General features: G+C 42.8%; 1 protein-coding gene across 1 annotated transcript in view; it reads left to right on the top strand.

The window, feature by feature from the left end:
* Positions 1-18,119, top strand: part of LOC119178666 (uncharacterized) — a 39,237-nt gene extending 21,118 nt beyond the window's left edge. The window contains exons 6-10 of the mRNA XM_075866998.1: positions 9,559-9,634; positions 10,296-10,477; positions 12,262-12,337; positions 13,876-14,057; positions 17,910-18,119. Coding sequence (XP_075723113.1) covers positions 9,559-9,634; positions 10,296-10,477; positions 12,262-12,337; positions 13,876-14,057; positions 17,910-17,971 — 578 coding nt within the window. The 3' untranslated portion in view covers positions 17,972-18,119. The remainder of the gene's footprint in view (positions 1-9,558; positions 9,635-10,295; positions 10,478-12,261; positions 12,338-13,875; positions 14,058-17,909) is intronic.
* The last annotated feature ends 1,698 nt before the right edge of the window (positions 18,120-19,817 follow it).

The raw sequence follows: 19,817 nt of genomic DNA, 5'->3' as shown, positions 1-19,817 counted from the left end.
CTCGTACATACTGAGCCACTTGTCCACATTCGCGTTTTCCTCTCCAGTAAAAGTACCGGGGTCACGGGGTTGCGTTAGGGCTATGTACCAAATTGCTATCGTTGCTGAGATAGGTGGCGAAGCCATATTCTCACCCGGAGCCATGGTAGCAGACTTAAGGAGGTGTCCACTGCGTAGCTCCATTGTAAGAAGAGTACCCAGCACCTTCACCAAACTGTTACGTGTAAAATAACAGTAGACAGTCCACAGCCTCAACGCAGCTCACCGACAACGTCCACTTCTTCACTCTCAGTCTGAGGTACCTTTCTTGGGTATGTCGCACTATGCCCTGTTTGAGTCAGCCGAAATCACGTAACAATATCATCTGCATACATCAAGGCTGGTAATGACTGCTCAATATATTTTCCTTGCTTGGCAAAAGAGAGGTTGAAGCCGAGTCGACTACTCTCTAATTTGGCTTCTCGTTTCTGTAGGTACTGCATAAATAGCAAAGGTGACAAGGAACATCCCTGTCGAAGCCCGTGTTGTAATTCTATAGGTTCAGATACTTGTTCTTCCAATTTTATAACTACCTTGTTACTTTTATAGATATCCTTTTGAAGATTAGTTATTCCAACTTCCACATCTAGTGTGTCCAGTATTCCCCGCAAGTCTTCTTGAGTCACACTATCGTAAGCTCCCTTGATATCTAGAAATGCCAGCCACAGGGGCCTGTGTTCTTTTTCCGCTATTCCAACACACTGCATCAATGAAAACAGATTGTCCTCCAACCTCCTTCGTTTGTGGAACCCATCTTGTAGTTCTCCCTGCACCTCCTCATTCTCTACTCATATCTGTAGACTTTCCTTTACTATTTGCATCACCAGCCCGTAAACTACTGATGTCACTCTTATAGCACAATAGTTGTTTATATCGGCTTTGTCCCATTTTGCTTTATAGATCATGCTCATCCTGCTAAGTTTCCGCCCATTTGAGCCTCATCATTCATTATTGCTTTGCCCGCGCAGAGGTGTCTGCGCAAGCAGGCGTTTAGTGTGTAGCGACACCACGGACCCGAGCTAATGCAATGGGGGGGAGGGGGGGTTCTATATCCTCCCACGCCTAGCCGTGCGTAGCTGCGCCGTGTCCGGGGAAAATAGGATCCTGGGGGTTGAGCCGACGTCAGGTGATTGGACCCTTAAGGCTCCCGGCAGAGGCAACACACGTTTTTGGCCCCGGCTCTACATGCTAATGCGGCGCGTCAGGGGGCAACGCCGCACCAGCACTCGCCTCTCCTTCGACCAGCACAGAGCTATCACAGAGCCAAGGCGGCAGTAGTTAAGTCTACGCCACCTCCTAGCGAATCGAGACCGGAGACTCCAGGGTCCTCTGGTCTCAAGGCTTCACCTCACCAGGCAAGGCCTAAAATCCGAATCACCAGCTCGCATGTGCGGGCATCGAGTGCCTCCGAGGAGGCAATGGATACAACAGTACCCTTGGTGCCGAAAGAGCAGCGCGGCTCCTTGGAGCGCGCAAAGAAAAATTAAAAGCCAATAACGGGGCTGGACGACCATCCTGCCACTTGAATTAACAGATTCACTCCTACACAGGATACTCACTGTACACACAGCAGCATCTTTTTTTTATAAACAGACAAAAATATTACAGTGGAACATCCGAGGCCTTCTTCGAAACCTCGATGACTTACAAGACTTCCTCCATGACCACAATCCTAGAGTGCTGTGTGTACAAGAGACACAATTAAAACGAACAACCACAAACGTTTTACGTAACTTTGTAGTCTTCTTAAAAGATAGAGATGATTTTATGCCATCATCCGGCAATGTAGCTGTTATAGTTAGTCAAGGGTGTTGCGACCGTCGTCATTATTGAAGTTTTTCGGCCTTTGTGAACGGGACAAAAATATTTCGACGCATTTCAAGCAAAGGTGTGCCGTAAAGACGGGTTGATTTGCTCTCGGAAAAACCTGAACCAGGGCTTCCGGACTGCTTCGCGCAATGAAAACGAACGAGCCAAGAGAGGACATTGTGAGCTCGACTCAAGAAAGGCCACTGTGTTTGCAGCAAGCAAGACTTTCAAGGCAGACAAGGAGGCAGCTGGGCCATTTTTGAGGTCACTGAGGATCTGAAAATATCGGAACCACCATGGTATTTGCAGTTCGGGCTGAAAAATAAAACCAAACTGCTTGTGGTTGCATCTTGCGAGGAAAAGCGGAGCCTTGGATATTCGCAGCTAAGCCCCTGCTTCTAGCAAACAAGGAATGGAATGCGGGGTTACAGGGAAAGAAAAGGCACTATCTGCTGCAGCCCTTGCGGGAGCCTACCTCGACGACGAGGGATTAGTGGACTACTCCTCCTTCCCCCTTTTTTCCATAGGATCGGCTGAATGGGGTGACATATATTGACGATATGCTGGCACACCACTACATTGTCCTACCCTAACACAGTCAGGCACGTTTGACACGTGTACTGGCAGCCGGTTTTTCGAACCTCACCCAACAGCCAGAAGAGTCTTGGAAACCAAGGTCATCTAAGATCATCGGACGCACGCGAAATTTGGTGACGTGCGCGAAACGTCGGTGCAGTGCGTTCGTGATCATATTTGGGCATCGTGTAGACTGTGCCTTCTCCACATGCATTGCGTGGTGTCTTTCCCTTCCTTAAAGGGTAGAGCACCTAGACCATGGAGCACCGTATCGGCTAAAGCCGCGGACAATGAGCCCAGGGTTGGCAACGAGACGCTATATAAGCGGAAGACTTTTGTATAATTGAACTTCTACAGTTCAACAGCTCTCATGTACAGTTTTTGACTTCTCGTTCTCCTTTCCAATTCTCAATTACTAACCATGTAAATAAATTGTTGTCGTTTTTACGAGCGCCTCATCTGACTTGTTCGACGGTGGGTCGTAGGACGGGGGCCCACTACCAAAACTGAGACCCGCGGGACCCAGAGTCGCAACAAGGAATAGCATGTACACAATTACCCCTTCAAACTTCCCTCGAGGCGGTGGCTGGTCGAGAAGTTATTCTAAACAAACTCATCACCGTCTGCTTTTTGTACATACCTCCGCACCACCGTCTTGAAAAACGCGAATTCAAGTCTTTGACAGAAGATTTACCTGAACCTTATCTAGTCCTTGGAGACCTGAACGCACATAGCGGTCTATGGGGTGATTCTCGCTGTGATGCACAAGATCATTGAATTGAATTCTTCTTTTCATCAGATGCTTGTCTGTTGAATAGAAAAGAGGCAACTTATCATAACCTTGCCAACAAAACTTGCTCCTCCATAAACCTCGGTATCGCATCTCCTTATTGTACCACTACTCCAGTGGAAAGTCATGAATAATACATATGGAAGTGACCATTTTCCTTCAGTTCTGAGTACACCAACATTATATAAAAGTCCTCGACATGTTCCCAAATGGCTGGTAAACAGAGCCGACTAGGAACAATTTCATAACATTACTCACTTAAGTTGGACTGGCATATGTGGGTTAGGCATAGATGAAGCTGTGCAGTACTTCACAGCTTTTTTTACTCACGCAGCAGCCAAGTGCATCCCACAAACATCTGGAGTGCCCGGCAAGCTACCCGTTCCATGGTGGAACATTGAATGTCGAAATGCGCGGAACAAGCACAACAGGGCATGGAGGTTACTGTGGAACTCGCTTACAGCGGAAAACCTTGACAGCTTCAAGAAAATCAAATCGCAAGGCAGGAGAACGCATTGGCAGGCCAGAAGGAAAAATTAGCACAAGTTTTTAACAGGGATGAACTCGTATACAGAGGAGGCTAAAGCGTGGAACATGGTTAGTAGGGTAGCAAGAAGAGGAGTACACTCACTCCCACTCGTAAACACACATGGCGACAGCTTAGAAGATCAGGCGAACTTCCTCGGCGCACACTTCGAACGGGTGTCCAGCTCATACAACTATGCGGACGCTTTCCAAAAACATAAAACAAGAATTGAGAAGCAGAAACTAGAACCTAATTGTACAAAACACGAAGCATACAACCAGGCTCCCGGCTTGGCTGAGCTCCAGACATCACTAAACTCGTACAGTGTTTCCAACCCACGTTCTGATCGAGTGGTGTACGCTATGTTGAAAATCCTGCCAATCGAAATGCAAGAAGCCTTACTTTGTTTGTACAATGCTATCGTGTTTTCTGGCGCTATCCCTACTTCCCGAAAAGAGGCTATTATTATTCCCATTTCAAAAGAGGGCAAGGACCCTTTTTCAGTTTCGAGTTATAGGCCTATTGCATTTACAAGCTGCTTGTGCAAGGTTTTCAAAAAAAATATATATATACTGCCGGCTTTTACATTTCGTTGAAACGAACAATTTGTTCGACCCATTTTAGGGCGGTTTTCGAGAGGGTAGGTTCACCACCGACCACCTCGTTCGTATCGAGGCACAGATCAGAGATGCTTTCGTCTACAAGCAATACCTTCTTTCTATGTTCCTTGACATCGAAAAGGCATATGATACAACATGACGCTTTGGAATATCAAGAGACCTATCCCACTTTGGCGTGAGAGGCTGAATGTTCACTACAATTGAAAGTTACTTGTCAAACCGGACATTTCGCGTTCAAGTAGGCATCGTTCTTTCCCAAGCATTTGTTCAAGAAACAGGCGTGCCGCAAGGTGGTGTACTTAGTTGCGCACTTTTTATTATTAAAATGAATTCTTTGCACTTGTCTATTCCTCGCAATATGTTTTATTGTACATATGTCGATGACGCACAGCTTGGTTTCAAATCTTGTAATCAAACCATGTGTGAGCGGCAGGTTCAGCTTGGTTTTATCCAATTGGTCAGAAGAAAACGAGTTCCGACTGAATGCACAGAAAAGCACGCGTGTCTTGTTCTCCAGAAAGAGAGGCATCCAATCGGAACCCGATATTCAGCTCCATGGGCAGCATCTTTCTGTTAATACTGAACACAAATTCTAAGGCCTAATCTTGGACACCAAGCTAGCCTTCATACCACACTTGAAGTATTTAAAAAACAAGTGCATAAAAGCTATGAACATTCTAAAGGTGTTGTCACGCACTACGTGTGAAAGCGACAAGAAGTGTTTAATGAATTTGTATAAAAGCCTAGTACGTACCCGCCTAGACTATGGGGTAATGTCATATCAGCCTGTGACAACTACTGCCCTTAATATGCTTGACCATGTTCATTATCTAGGCATCCGTCTGTCTACGGGGGCTTTTCGCACTAGCCCCGTGGAAAGCCTGTACGTGGAATCAAACAAATGGTCGCTCCACCTACAGAAATGTTACATGTCTTTTAAATATTATCCTAATACATATACAGACAAGAATCACCCATCACATTCTACAATTAATAACATGCCAAGTCTTGCTGTTTTTGAGAAACAGCGTTCTAGGAGACAGCCCTACTTACTCCGTGTGAGGGGCCTAGCGAAGAAAACTGGTGTGCCACTTGAACACCATTTGATGGCTCCCGCAGTATGCCTGCTACCATGGCAATGGCAGACGATAGATTGCGACATGTCTTTCTTGGAGGTTACGAAGGACGCACCAGTTGCACATATCCAGACATACTTCCTAGAACTATAACAGGAATACACATGTCCTGAATTCTTTACGCATGCTTGAAAGTCCGACACTTCTCTCTCGTACGCAGTCGTCCGCCCATCCTTTTCGGAAGTCGGCGTTCTGCATATTGATACAAGGAATTTCATCGGCGAAGCTTATGCGATACTTGCGGCCGTTAAACACATTATATAAATAAAACAACAGAAGGTGATAATATATACAGATTCCCCAAGCGCAGTAAATGCTGTGAAAACTTTTAAAAAGCACAAAAACGTTGTCTGAGTAGCTTTATTCGCTCTTATGCACAGTCTACTCATCTAAGCAGCATGTTGTAATTTGCTGGGTGGCAGGACACCGCGAAATACAAGGCAACGTTCTGATGGACCAGCTAGCTGGATCCGCCAACAAAACCGCTTCCAATGCATCGATACCAGTTTCTGCACTCGACTTCAAACCTTTTCTAAAACGAAAGCTAAGGGGCTATCGGCAGAGCACATGGGACACACATACAGGTAATAAACTGCATGTCATGAAGCCGCAACATGGTCATTGACCGCCAGTATCAAAATCACGCCACGCTGAAGTAGTCCTTACAAGGTTAAGAAAAGGACATACGCACGCAACACATTAATTTTTTTCGTCTGGGGGCGATCCACTTTTGTGTGATAGATGTGGGGAAGCACTCACCGTACTTCACATTCTAATCCAGTGTAATAAATTAAACACGCTGAGAAGACAACACTTTCCGTTACCCTACCGACAACAGATACAACTTCATCCTGCAATGTTCGTCTGTAGGGAACCACTTTTTACACATAAATCCTTGTTAGTTTCTCTGAGAGAAGTTCATACATTTAATAGTATATATCCGGGCATTTCGTAGCACGACCTCACCAGAGGTCTCTGCGGCAGTTGTTACACTCAGCGAAGCACTCGCTTTACGGTCCTTGGACGCAAAGGTGTGAACGATAGAGGCACCTGAACTAGTGCCATACATGTCCACCATCGTTTTTATCATCACAAACTTTTGTCATTCATTAACACCACACACTTTTTATGGCATGGTCATGATTTTACAACTTCTATGTTTTTACCCGTCTTAGGGCGAGGAACTTTAAGGCCCTTATACAGCCGTGGATCACGATAATTGTCCATATTTCTAATAAGATGAACTGGCGCTCTTTGGCTATGAAATGGCCTTTGCGCCACAAAACATCAAACATCATCATATCTATCTATCTATCTATCTATCTATCTATCTATCTATCTATCTATCTATCTATCTATCTATCTATCTATCTATCTATCTATCTATCTATCTATCTATCTATCTATCTATCTATCTGTCTATCTATCTATCTATCTATCTATCTATCTATCTATCTATCTATCTATCTATCTATCTATCTATCTGTCTGTCTATCTAACCGCCTACGACATTTAGCTCTCCTGACTGTTTCAACAATGCTATCGATACCAAATTTAGTATGGCATAACATGACTGCATGAAAAACATGTTGGACTAGTCATAACGTGAAAATCATATGTTTGTCATGAATGTCATGAGTTACATTTCAGAACTCTGCAGCTCATGCGGGGGTTTCGTTCACATGGCATGTTGCAAAACTGGTATGGTATGACATGATTGCATGGCTAACTCAAGTGACAGACCCTAACTTGAAAATTGTGACATGCGTATCATACAACAACATGGCTACATGTCACGCTCATGATGCACTCGCGGCCATTTGGCTAGCTTCAAATGTACCAAATTTGGTATTACGTGACGTGAACAGACGGCATAGGTAAATGACATATCCGAACATGATAATCTCGACATGTGTGTCGTCGGAACGTGACTACATTCTTCACTCTTGATGCGCTCACGGCCGTTTCACTAGCTTCACAGATGCCAAATTTGGTATTACGTGACTTCAATGGATGGCAAAGGTATGTGACTGATGCAAACATGATAATCAAGAGATGCGTGTCATGTGAGAACATCACTACATGGCACAGTCAAGGCGCCAACGCGTTTCGACGTGACACGGTGCGCGTGCTCGCCGGCGTGGCCACACTAGCCGCCTGTCCTGCCGTATACTCAAAGGCGCGCGCCGCACTGCGTTGCTTTGACGCGTGCACGTGTCGGCGCGTCCGGCATCCCTCCGTCACGAAAATAGGGAGATGAAGTGTTGTCTGGGTAATGCATCGGCCTGAAAGGCAGCATGTCGCATTTCGAGCCGGTCGCCGTCGGGCCGCGCCAACGGACGCTGGTAGCACCGGTCATGGCGTCAGACTATACAGGGCCCGCGTTCTGCTAACGTATAGCATCGCTGGGCCCAACGTGCACGCTCGACAACGCTACATTGGAGTATACTGGGCCCTTCATGATGCGCTCACGGTAGTTTTGCTGGCTCCACATATACGAAATTCGGTGTTACGGGACGGCAAGGGATGACGAAAGTTCATGACTGGTGCAATCATGATAATCCTGACGCACGTGTCATGTAAGAACATGAAAACCTACCACGCTCATAGCATGCTCGTGGCCATTTGGCTAGCTCCACATATACAAAATTTTGTATCACGTGATGTGAATACATGGCGAAGGTAAACGAGACATCCAAGCAAGATGATCATGGAATGGAAGTCATGTAGGGCATTATTTACCTCCACCTCGTAACCTTGTGCTGATTGTAAAGTTACACATCAACCTTTCTCATTCGTGCTTTTCATATAATCGATTCACACTGTACGTGGGATATGCCATTTTTTGTGAGCTGTTTTATAGCTGCTGGAGTCTGCGTGATTCCAGAAGACTCTTTCTTGGTATATTGTATGCTGTTTCAACGAATAAGGGCAGCTTCAGAAATAAAACATCCTCTTTGTTGCATGACAGCAAGGCAAGTTTTAGCTTGATTGGTACAGATTTTAATTCCGCAGAGGGGTTTAAAAAAAGAATACAATTTGCACTTAAAGATCTTTCTCTACTTCATAGGAACTTTTAAAAGGAATAAAAAAGCATAATTTCAGACGGCCAGTTGTATAATTTTGAACAGGTATCTATTTTCTGTTAAGAGAACCTGCATGACATTATGAAGCACAAATAGATTATGGTGGCTTTGATAAGCATTATTTTTATCTATTTCTCTGCGTACGTGCTACTCAGGAGGCAGGTTGGTTTCCATTACTTGATAAAACTGACCAAAGATGAGCTCAGTTCTTCAGTCATGTATTATTTGCTGCTTTACTAGTTTGTTGCGAGAAAGGTGAAAGAGTAAAACAAACACAAGAAATTAAACGTTTTCTGCTTGCTTCGAGGTGGACGTTGGCATGTTGTTGTGCTAAATGGAAGAGTGCCATGCTCTTGTTTCTCTATCCAGTGGTATTGTTCTTTTCCATACCTTCACTGAGGAACTGGATCTATCTCCTCTAGGCTTTAATTAACAGTTTTAAGTGGCATTTCCTCGAACCCTGGGAAACTGAGTGCTTTCAAGAGCATATACATTGAAATGATGCACCATAGATTCCTTCACCTCAGTCTTTGTGACGCACTGCAGAAGCTATTCGTCTATCTCCGAAAAAATACTGTGCTTACCCCAGAAAGCAAGTGCTTGCTCATTTCTTTCACTGAGTTCGGCTTCTTATGAGCACTTTTATCACACGCATTTTTCATTATTCTTGAACTTCTGACCAGCTGGTGTGGTGTTTCAGAAAAGATAATCCAGAGTTAGCCCATAACACCACGGATACTACTTGCTTTCTAAAAAAATAATGGTGTCACTAATTCCTAATAAATTTATAATTATATATTTGGGCGGCACTCGGAAGTAGTGTTCTGGGTGTAGCTTTGGCAAGTGTACGTAAAGAATGTTCAACGCATCGTGGCACAGCCTGTCATTCACAGCAAGTGCCATGTCTTCACAGCCTTCAATCGTTTCTGGGGCTTTTCTTTGTTGTGCTCAGTTCAGATATGACATTTGCTTGCAGTGATGTGGAATACACCGAGGCGATGCGATATCGCAGGACGATCAGGGATCATCACACCACACTGCTACGAAGTTATGTGAGTGTGGACTTGCATTTTTTGCAAGGCTTTTTGCAGGTTTCTACGGTTGCATTCTGCTCTTTTACGGTAGAACGCAGCTGCATGCTTCGTTCCCATAAGGGATGAAAACAACAGAGACATGCAATATTTTGATGCTTGACAGCATACCAGATAATTACCATGAGTTTTGAAAAAAGTGTGATAGTTTGGCTTCTCTCATATGAAGATATGTTGGTAATAAACGGAAATAAGTGCTGAATGATAGATATTTTGCAGCCCTTAGTCATACCGTAGCTTTCCGCGTTACACGTTTCTAGTTACATGTTCCGCCTTCCTCTCTTAAATTATCTTAGTGGAAAGTTGGGAAACAGGTTGAATTATAATAGAACAAATTAAGACAGAGGTAGCCTAAATTATACGAATCCAAAGCATCAAGTTTTATTGTTTTCAATTGGAAGCTGTCACCATCAATTTTTATTGTCATGTCTCATTTATTGCCAATATCTAAAGACCAACATTGAAAGCCACACTGGTATTGCATTTCTAATTTTCGTCAAGAAACACTACAGTTTTGGTAGATTGAAGTGACGTACTAAAGACAAATGCAAGTCAAAACTTGCTTATGTACTTCAAAAACATCATGTTGGTTTAAAGATGTCTTGTTTCGTTGTTGTTGCAGGTTCGAAGATGTGGCTAGCCGTGGACACATTCCTGAGACCAAGTATATCGAACGACAATTGGATCCACGCAAACCGCTGTCTGCTTCCCCATCGCAGCTAGACTTCTACGTAGATGAGCAGGGTGGTGATACGCAGGTTCTCACATTGATCAATGCCAGCCAACACCCGTTGTGCTTTCAGTGTGAGTATTCGTTGCCTGAAATTTTGTTTTTGTGATGCGAATGGCTAAGCATGAACTTTCGATGCGAACCTTTATCGTTGTAACTTGTTTTGGCCCAGTTCTTACCAAGCAAGAACAGATAAATATGTATGTATTATGTGAACAATATGACAATCACGTAAAAATTATTCAGTTGTTTAATGTTACAGTGCAGTGAAGGCATACACAGGAAGAAGGACAACGGGACTGTACCTGTGGTGTGTTTTTCTACGCGGTACATGTGTTTCTTGTGCTGTTCTTGCGAACATGATTTTCTGAGTGACTCTTTCAAGTTTTATGATTATTATTTTTGTTATATTCTTTAATAAGAACAACAACTCGTCGGCAGGGCCAAGAAGACAGTAGAAGCCAGAGGGTTCCTGGACAAAGGAGGCCTCTCACCTTAGGGTGACACAGAGCATTGCTCGGGGCACTGTTTCAAAAATAAACGTTTACTTCTCTCTCTTCCGCAATCTGCAAAAAGTATTATAAAATAGCTGTATATTCTTCTCATAAACATTAGTGGATCGGAAAACGTGCTAGGTAAGGTGGGTGTACAATCACTGTTACTTTTGTCATAGTTGCAACTGTAAACTCTGCATCACTTTAGGTCAAATGCATTTGCCCCACAAAATGTAACATGTTCTATCCTTTCATTCTTTTATAACCACAACTGTGCTGCAGAGAGCCTCATAACTGTAATGAGATTTCACTATTACACTAACCCGTCGTAACGTCTAGATAACACACTTTGACCAACAATAATTTGCGAAGGATGTAATTGAGCATGAGAGCTAATTTTGTCAAGTTAGCATTTTTTGACGAAAAAATGGAAGCCTTTACTTTCATCGTACTCGCATCTTCTGGGTGTTGAATACAATCTTATTTCCATGGAGGTGGAGCCATGGCAACCCCTCAGCTGTCAGTTTTGGACATTTGCTGAACGTGCTGGTAACACTATGAGCAGAAATTTAAAATATTCATTGAACTCTCGGGTATCCCTTCACGTCAATGGAATAACCCTACTTTTGCACACGGCAGCTCAGCCTCCCAGATTGTACTCTGCAAACTCTGTCTGTAAATGACTGTGTGCACAGTTTGTTTATCAAAACGTAGCGTTATTTCAGGACCAGCGTCATTGTTCTATTTTTCCTTCTAGTTACATAGTCGTTCTTTGCTAACTACCAGTTGAGGCTAGTGTGCAGTGAAGTCACGAAAAAGTATTGTAGTAGCAAATGCTGCAGAGTACTTTATTGTATGCAAAGTAATCAATATTATACAAACTAAAAGAGGTTTTGTGTGCTCCAGCACCATTGTGCAAGCTTTCCGAGGGCATGATTACAAGGTGATGTGCAAAGGTGCTCTTAAAGCGTAATATTTACAAAAAAACAGTTATTGAGTATGCCTGCTTAGGAGCACTGTCATCACTCGCATTTTTTATTGTTCTCGAATTTCTTACCAACCGCTTGGATGTTTCAGAAGCAAAGCTTGGGAGTTGTTACATCGTACAACGAAACTGCTTGTTATCTAAAAACAAAACCATGGCTTTGGGTAAATCTGAAGTCATTTTTAAATGAGTTTTTTTCAAGGGGGGAGAGACCGTATTAATCAAGTTCTCGGTGAACCCTCCCCATGGGTGGTACACACGGCTTGTTCAAAGAACTGCAGAACACGCTGGGATATCAAAGCAAGTCCTATATCCTGGAGGCTTCACTTGTTTCTCGTGCTTCATTGTGCTGAGTCAAGGTCTTACGCAATGCTTGCAGTTACGCCGAAAGAGCTGGGGCGGTACATTGTCACAGTGCGAGCAGGGATCATCTCACCACACTGCTACGATGACATGTGAGTGTGCTCATTCATTTCATACAATGCTTTTTGCATGCATCTACGGCTGCAGCTCACTCTTTTGCAGTGGAAGCGACTGCATGTTTTGCTGACCTCCAATAATAAAATTGAGGGATGCAGTATTTTGTTTCTTAGACACACAACTACAAGACATACAACAATACTAGAATGAAGTCTTGAAAATGTGATACAGTAGGAGTTTTCTCCTTAGTGGCAATATATAGGCAACAGAAAAAAGATAAGTGAGAGCTGAATGATATACAACGTCCTGTCAACATAGTCGTACACAAGTGGTTTGCATTACGTACTACATGTTTTACGGCAAAGGCAGCCATTAGATCACAACGCGGGTCGCGTGCGTTATAGTTAACTAGCGCCGCCGCAGGTGTCCGTAACCAGTATCACGCGAAGAGAGAAAAAAACACCAAGGACACAACAAAATTTCAACCCGATTCCCCTGGGCACCAGCCCAGTACTCTACCACTCAGCTACGCCAGTGCTTTGAACTCCGCGGCCGACTGACCCTAGACAGGCTTCATGTCGGAAATAAATCGCATTAAGGTGTGTTATAGAGCGTTTTAGAACATCAACTGAACAGTCAGGCATCCCAAAATGTTAATTGCGTAACGAGTGTGTCGTCACATCAACAGGCTTATAACAATAGCACTAGAAGTAATTCATCATTGTCATCACTACATCACAGAAAAATTGCAGGAAATTCCCGAGGAGTGTGTAGCGGTCATTGCGCTTAACTGAAGAAGGAGAAAGTATGGCAATGTGAACGCCTGCACAAAAATATGATGATTTATGACGGAAGGCGTACTCTGCTAGTGGATTAAGAACAGCTAGTCAAAAAATATTAGAAATACTGTGAAAAACTGGTCTTTCAGCTTTCGCTGTGCCTGTGTTGCGCGTTCTGCGCAGGCCTTGTGGTGTTCTTCTAAGCTGTTTTAGTGGGAAGTTGTGATATCATATTCAATTCTTATAGAAGAAAGTGAAGCCCTCATTTATGCGTATACCAAATATTCAGTAATTTTGTAGTTAAAAAAATATGTGTATGATGACTTTTATGTCGTCGCGTACAACTCATTGTTGATGTTTAGAGGTCACAGCAGGAAGCCACATTGGTGTTGTATTTCTCATTTTTGCCAAAAAACACTACCCTCATGGTGAATTACAGAAGCAGACGAGGGACAAACGCAAATCAAAACTTGATTATGCACTTCACGAATACCACGCCGATTCGAAAGACGTCGCCCCACCGCGGTGGTGTAGTGACTAAGGTACCTGCGGGCTGCTAACACGCAGGTCGCGGGATTGAATCCCGACTGTGGCGGCTGCATTTCCGATGGAGGCGGAAATGAAATGTAGGCCCGTGTGCTCAGATTCGGGAGCACGTTAAAGAACCCCAGGTGGTCGAAATCACCGGAGCCCTCCACTACGGCGTCTCTCATAATCATAATGTGGTTTTGGGACGTTAAACCCCACAAATCAATTAATCATTTGAAAGATGTCTTTATTTGTTGCTGTTGCAGGTTTGAGGAGGCGGCTGGCGGGGAAGACATTCCTGAGACCAAGTATATCGAACAGGAATCGGATCCACACAAACCGGTGTCTGTCTCCCCATTGCGGCTAGACTTCTACGTAGATGAGTGGGGTGGCGATACGAAGATGCTCACCTTGTTCAATGTTAGTCAACATCCGGTGCACATCCAGTGTGAGTACTCGTTGGCTGACATTTTTTGTTTCTTTAGGTGAGTGGGTAAGCATCAACTGCAAATTATGCAGTTATTTTCACAGTGCCTTGATGGCATGTACAGAAAAAAGCACAACGGTATTGCTCCCGTGGTGTGTTCTTCTATCCTGTACACATGTTTTTTTAATGTTCTTGTGGTATTGCTTTCCTGACCGACGCTTTCCAGTTTTACAAATAATATTGCTCTTATAATCACTTAATACTTCCCCCCTGTCTGAAACAAAGCGTTATATAATAGCTGTTGATTCCCCGCATAACCATTAGTGACTTGGGAAACATGTTAGGTAGGATGAATGTACCGTCACTGTTTTTTTTTGTGTCATGAATGCAACTGTAAGCTGAGCATGACTTTAGGAGAATGCATTATTGCACTGCAATGCAGCATGATTTCCCTCTTTATTTTTTTTCTAAGTGGCTACATCTTTAACGTTATTACTGTGTATCAGATAGGCATATAATCAGTGTAATAAAGTTTCGGGATGGCACTAATCAGTCATAAGAACGTGATAAGGCAATAGAGGCAACGAATGTTTGCTATGGGTGTGGTTCAGCATGAGAGCTACTTTTGTTAAATTCTGAAATCTGAAGAAAAAAAAACAACCTTCGCTTTCATTGTACGTACAACTTCTGTGAGATGCATCCAAGCCTTCATATATTGAAGTGGAGCTATAGAAACCCCTCAGCTCTCAGTTTTGGACACTTACCTAACTTGCTGTGAACACGATGAGCAGTAATTCAAAAAATTTTGGATCTCTGGTAATCCGGCATGCCAATGGAAAAGCTGTAATTTTGCATAAGGCATTCAAAGCAGGCAGAGTGCTCTCTGCAAAATCTTCCAGTGAGTGAGTGTGTGCGCAGTTTGATTATCAGAATGTAGCGTAGTTTCTCGGCCAACTTTTTTGTTATTTTTCTGCTTGTAGTTACATTCTCACCTCACACTTTGCTAACCTTCAGTTGAAGCTAATGTACAGTGAAGTCGCGAAAAAGTTTCTAGCAAATGCTGGAGAGTATTTTATTGTATGCATAGTAATCGATGACATATATATCGACTAAAAGTGTTTTTGTGTGCTGGCGCAGCACTATGCAACATTTTCGATGATATGATTACAAGGTCCAGTGCCAAGGTGCTCTAAGAGCGTAAAAATCGCAAACACCGTCTAAAGTAATCTAAAGCAGTCTAATAATGAAAGAATTTTGATTCTGACATCAGCTCGATCAAGAAAAAATATGGTGAGTTCGTAGAATGATTTTTAAAGCAGCACCTGGGATACCAAAAGAACATCAGACGTTCACAGAACAAGCCGCAAAAGCGTTTCTCTTATGCATCTTTCAAATGAAAGCGCCCATGGTGCCACCATGTTGCCCTTTGCGTTAGCTTAAAGCAGGAGTTCCCAAACATTCATGTCACAGGCTTGTTTGCTTCTTGCTAGGCTTTGGTCTGGTGCTACCATGGCACAGCAAAAGCTATCGAGTGTTCTGCATAGCCGGGCGTTCTCTGGTCTGTTTCAGCTCGTAGCATGCTTATTTAGAAGCTGTTGTTTCGGTTCCGCGCTGCGCTGTGTGGTTACCCATGTGTGCATTTGGCGTGGAAGTGTTCGTAGTACATCCCTCCTAGCTGTGCATGGATGAGGGTAGTGTCGATGACTAGCCTGCTGGATGTGACTCGTCTTCGTGATGCTCTAGCAGCCTTACACAAGAAGCGAGTAGTGTCTGGTTGTAAAGCGCCTTTGTGCCACCTCCTAATAAAAGGAAACAGGAGCATGTGAACCATTTGTACGAGATAGTGTTATTGTGGCGTGATTTTTCATAGTTGAAGGCAGTCCTGCATGTGGTGTGAGAGCGGTTATATAATTGAATGTTAAAAACGTTCAGCTCACTTGACGCTAAGCTCCCCGCGTGTCTGAGTAGATAGCTCATGGCGCTTATTGTAGTGTTCTGTGTACACAGAGGAAAGCTGACCGAAATTATGCTCCGGAAAAGATTGGAAAGTCAAAGGAAAAAGCCTGCAAAAAGTGATCTGTCAAAAATTATCAATGATGTAATTCATAGAAAAGACAAGCCTTTTGTAAAAATTGAAAAATTTTTATGATTTTTTTAAGTGTTTGAAGCCAATTTTGTGATATTTCAGTTTCAGTTTTAGTTTTATTGAGCATTTTCTTCACAGAGTTGCGAAAAAGAAAACGCAAGGATAACAGCGAAAAGCTGCTATGTTAGCAGCTTGACGAGGCTCCTACCCCGAAATGAACGTTGGTTGCATAACCTGTTTATGTTATTCTTGTGTATTGAATCGGGTTAGACAGGTGACATAGTTATTGAGAAGGTAGCTAAGTTCACAGCTTGTGATAATTGGTTAGAATTTTTGTTTTTTAAAGACAGTTTACATGTTTTGATCTTTCTCTTATAATTGCTACATATTTGTTTTTCAAGTTCCGAGGATGAGATAATAAGTAGCACTTACCGCTACATACGGAGGCTGTTTTGGTTTGAGACAAAAATTTGCTGCTGCAGAAACTGCTCGTTGGTAAATTTCAGCCAGGTTACTTCCGTAGCGTGGAAGGCTGAGCGAAAGTTTGAAGCTTCTTCTTAGAGTATCGTCCTTACTTGTAGAGAGAATTGGCATCACGTAAAGTGACGTACTACCTACACTTCCTAGAAGGACAAAGCCGATCCGATCGAGTGGTGTATTGGTTCTGAAAACTTTTGGCTGGATTGAAGACCATATGCAAGGAGGGTACACTTACCAATGCCAGTTAATATATCGCGCTTGTTTTTTTACACCTGGTCTAAATGTAGCAGGTATACAAGCATACAGACTTTTATTCGGAATGTTTGGCCAAGCTGAGAGCATAGTGTAGTGTGTTGCATATAGCATGGCAATTCGAAGGCAATATTCTTTCTTGATTGCACTCTAGCTGGTGCAGTCTGCGTGATTGTAGCGAAGGCTTGCTTGCTAAATTGTAGGCTGCTTCACCGTATGAAAGCACCTTGAAAATGAAAACGTGACAGCCGTCCAATTTATAGGGGGAATGTGCAGTATACGTTACCCCTAAAACTGTCAGAACAGAAACTTTACATCCGTACAAGAAAAGGTGTAAGGGTATTTTTTCTAATTTGAAGATCTTTAGGGAGAGTACTAATTTACAGGACCAGCTGAATAATTTTGACCTAATAATTATTTTTCTATCAAGGGAACACTGCCTTGCTTGTTAGTGACAACGCAATTTCTTAATGAATCCACGCCACTTTTGATATATAACGTTAATATGAGTGAGAGCATGAATTTTCGAAAGAAATATCGGCCCTACTTTTTCAAGCATAAGTAGATACTTGACTGTTGCCTCAGCATTGATTTTTTATTTCTATCTTATTGTGCTACTCCTGAGTGAGATCGTCTCTGGAGTGAGGGAAAGCAGTTATTGCCAATGATTGATTCTAACTGGCGTAGTAGTAAAAGACATGCAAGGCGCTGCGCCGCAATTATTGGCGTAGTAGCAAAAAACATAAACTGCACTGCGCCACAATTTTGTGGTTTGAACTGCGCTTTTTCTGAGGTTGTAATTGACCTCACACTTTTACACAATTATTGTACTGTAATTCAGGTCAGCAAAAGTTCTTCGAATGAGCGCATTTCTTTTTATGTTTACAGTTTTCTGATACACTGTGTATCTAGGCAATCACGTCGTACTCAATTTTGATCCTATTGGATATATTTCAGTGTGGTTTTCCCAGCAGAGTCCAGGCCTGCACTACGACAAACATGAGGCAATCCCCTGTAGAAACCGACAGTTCAATAAGTTCTCCGTTTCTCTACAGATTGGTGCATTACTTTGATCTGTATGAAGAAATTGTGGGCACCGGAGTCAACGTACGCGTAGCCATGCGCAAGCAAAGGGGCCACATCCTTGGGTTCAGAGATGTGCCTGTGATTCTATGGTCAAAGCGCACAATCTCTGATGATGGCAGCGAACAGAACGATGGAGGAGACTACACTCTTTAATGAAAGGATATGAAAATGTTACATTCTCTGAATAAATTACACGTATTTGTTTGATGTCATAAGCTTGCAAATATATTTAATTGATTTTTCTGCTAGAAAATATTTTATTTTATTTAATAATGTATCTTGGCACACTAAACTACAAAAGCTTATGACGTAAAATCTATAAACAGAAATTGCGTCGAGCCGATGTTTGAACGAGTGGACTTGTCTTCCTTGAGGCTAGAAGAGAACTGATTTCTTTAGCGCGAGCACATTTCATACCCTCTACTCCATTCAAAAAACGATGGGAATGGACAACATGGATACGTGGGTGTTAGATAGCGGGGTAGGAGAGGCTGTGACGAATTGCACGGCTCGAGGTGGAATAGTTATTCCGTGAGTAAAAGGAAAGTGACATTGCGGAAGCGAGGTGAGAATGTGAACATGTCGCGTAGTCACATTGTCGAACCGGCTGTTAGAAGTTCACAATGGCAGGCTTGAAATGCCTCGACGGAGGGTTTAACTCACCGTGGATGTTTTTTGTGTATTTATCATAGCGAGTTGACTCGAGAGTCTCTTTATAATTGTTTATACATACTGGCTGCAGTGCAGTCAACTTTTGTATAAGTTACAACTGTATGTATTTTCTGTCTCTTACGGGCTGAAAGTTTGACTGGAGAATGTATAGTTTGAGATCGTAGAAGTTGCGTCCCGTAACATTAAACTGCTGTCCAATGTTACGTGACACAACATCGCATTTGCATGTTAGTGCATGAAATTTTTTTCATGCACTGACGTCAATAAAATTTCAATTGCAGTGATAAACGATCTTTGGTACTTCGGGAAGTGTTTTTAATTGCGTGCATCGCATGTCCATACTGTATATTATAACGTATAATATATAATACTTACGTAGGATAATATTTATGTTTTGGAGCGCAGTTGAGTATCGTGTTATAATTGCTGGCGGGCGGTTGGCTCTGCTACGGGATTTTTTTGAGCTTGCCTTATTTAGCTATCTAGTTTACTTGCTTCGTTGCAAACCTTGTTGAACTGTGTTGTGGGTAATATTTTTCGAGTAATGTTTTCTTTAGGTTTTCTACTTGGGGAACGTATTTACCGTCGTCGCTATAGATGCTTCTTTTACGCCTCGTTTGTGCATCGAAAACCCTTTGTTTGCAGTGTCGCGGGTGGTGACTAGTGCAATATAGGTATGGTTGGTTGTATGTCGATTTTATGTAAAACATCGTTTTTAATGTTTCTGGTTCTATAGATAGCGTCACATATAGGAACTTATTTCATTGGGAGAATGGTGCTTGGTAAAGTTGATACCAGAGCGACACTTGTTACACATGTACAATGAATACGTTCAGTGCACTTTTGTCCTGTTCCCTTAGAATAAACATGTCGTCTATGTAGTGAAGATGTGGTCAAGGCTGTGCTTGAGGTGATTTGAACAGTTCTGGTTCTAAGTGTCCTATAAAAACGTTTGCGTGTGTTGGTGCGAAAGGCGATCCGATACTCATGCCAAAACATTGTAGGTAGTAGGACGAATCAAACTCAAAACAAGCATCGGATCTATTTCAAGTAACAAAAGGGAAACATAAGCTTTATGTGTCTGCTTGCTTTCTATTTGTAACTTGGACACCACGTCAAATTTTTCACTTATGTATTTATATATGCGTATTCAAAGAGCATATATTTAATTTTACCAGAATGGCCTGATGCGAAACTCTTGGTGG

Source organism: Rhipicephalus microplus, chromosome 1 (genome assembly GCF_043290135.1).
Source record: "Rhipicephalus microplus isolate Deutch F79 chromosome 1, USDA_Rmic, whole genome shotgun sequence".
In the NCBI taxonomy this organism is placed as follows: domain Eukaryota; kingdom Metazoa; phylum Arthropoda; class Arachnida; order Ixodida; family Ixodidae; genus Rhipicephalus; species Rhipicephalus microplus.
The sequence above is the reverse complement of the archived record's forward strand: the minus strand, read 5'-3'. Positions and strand labels throughout refer to the sequence as shown.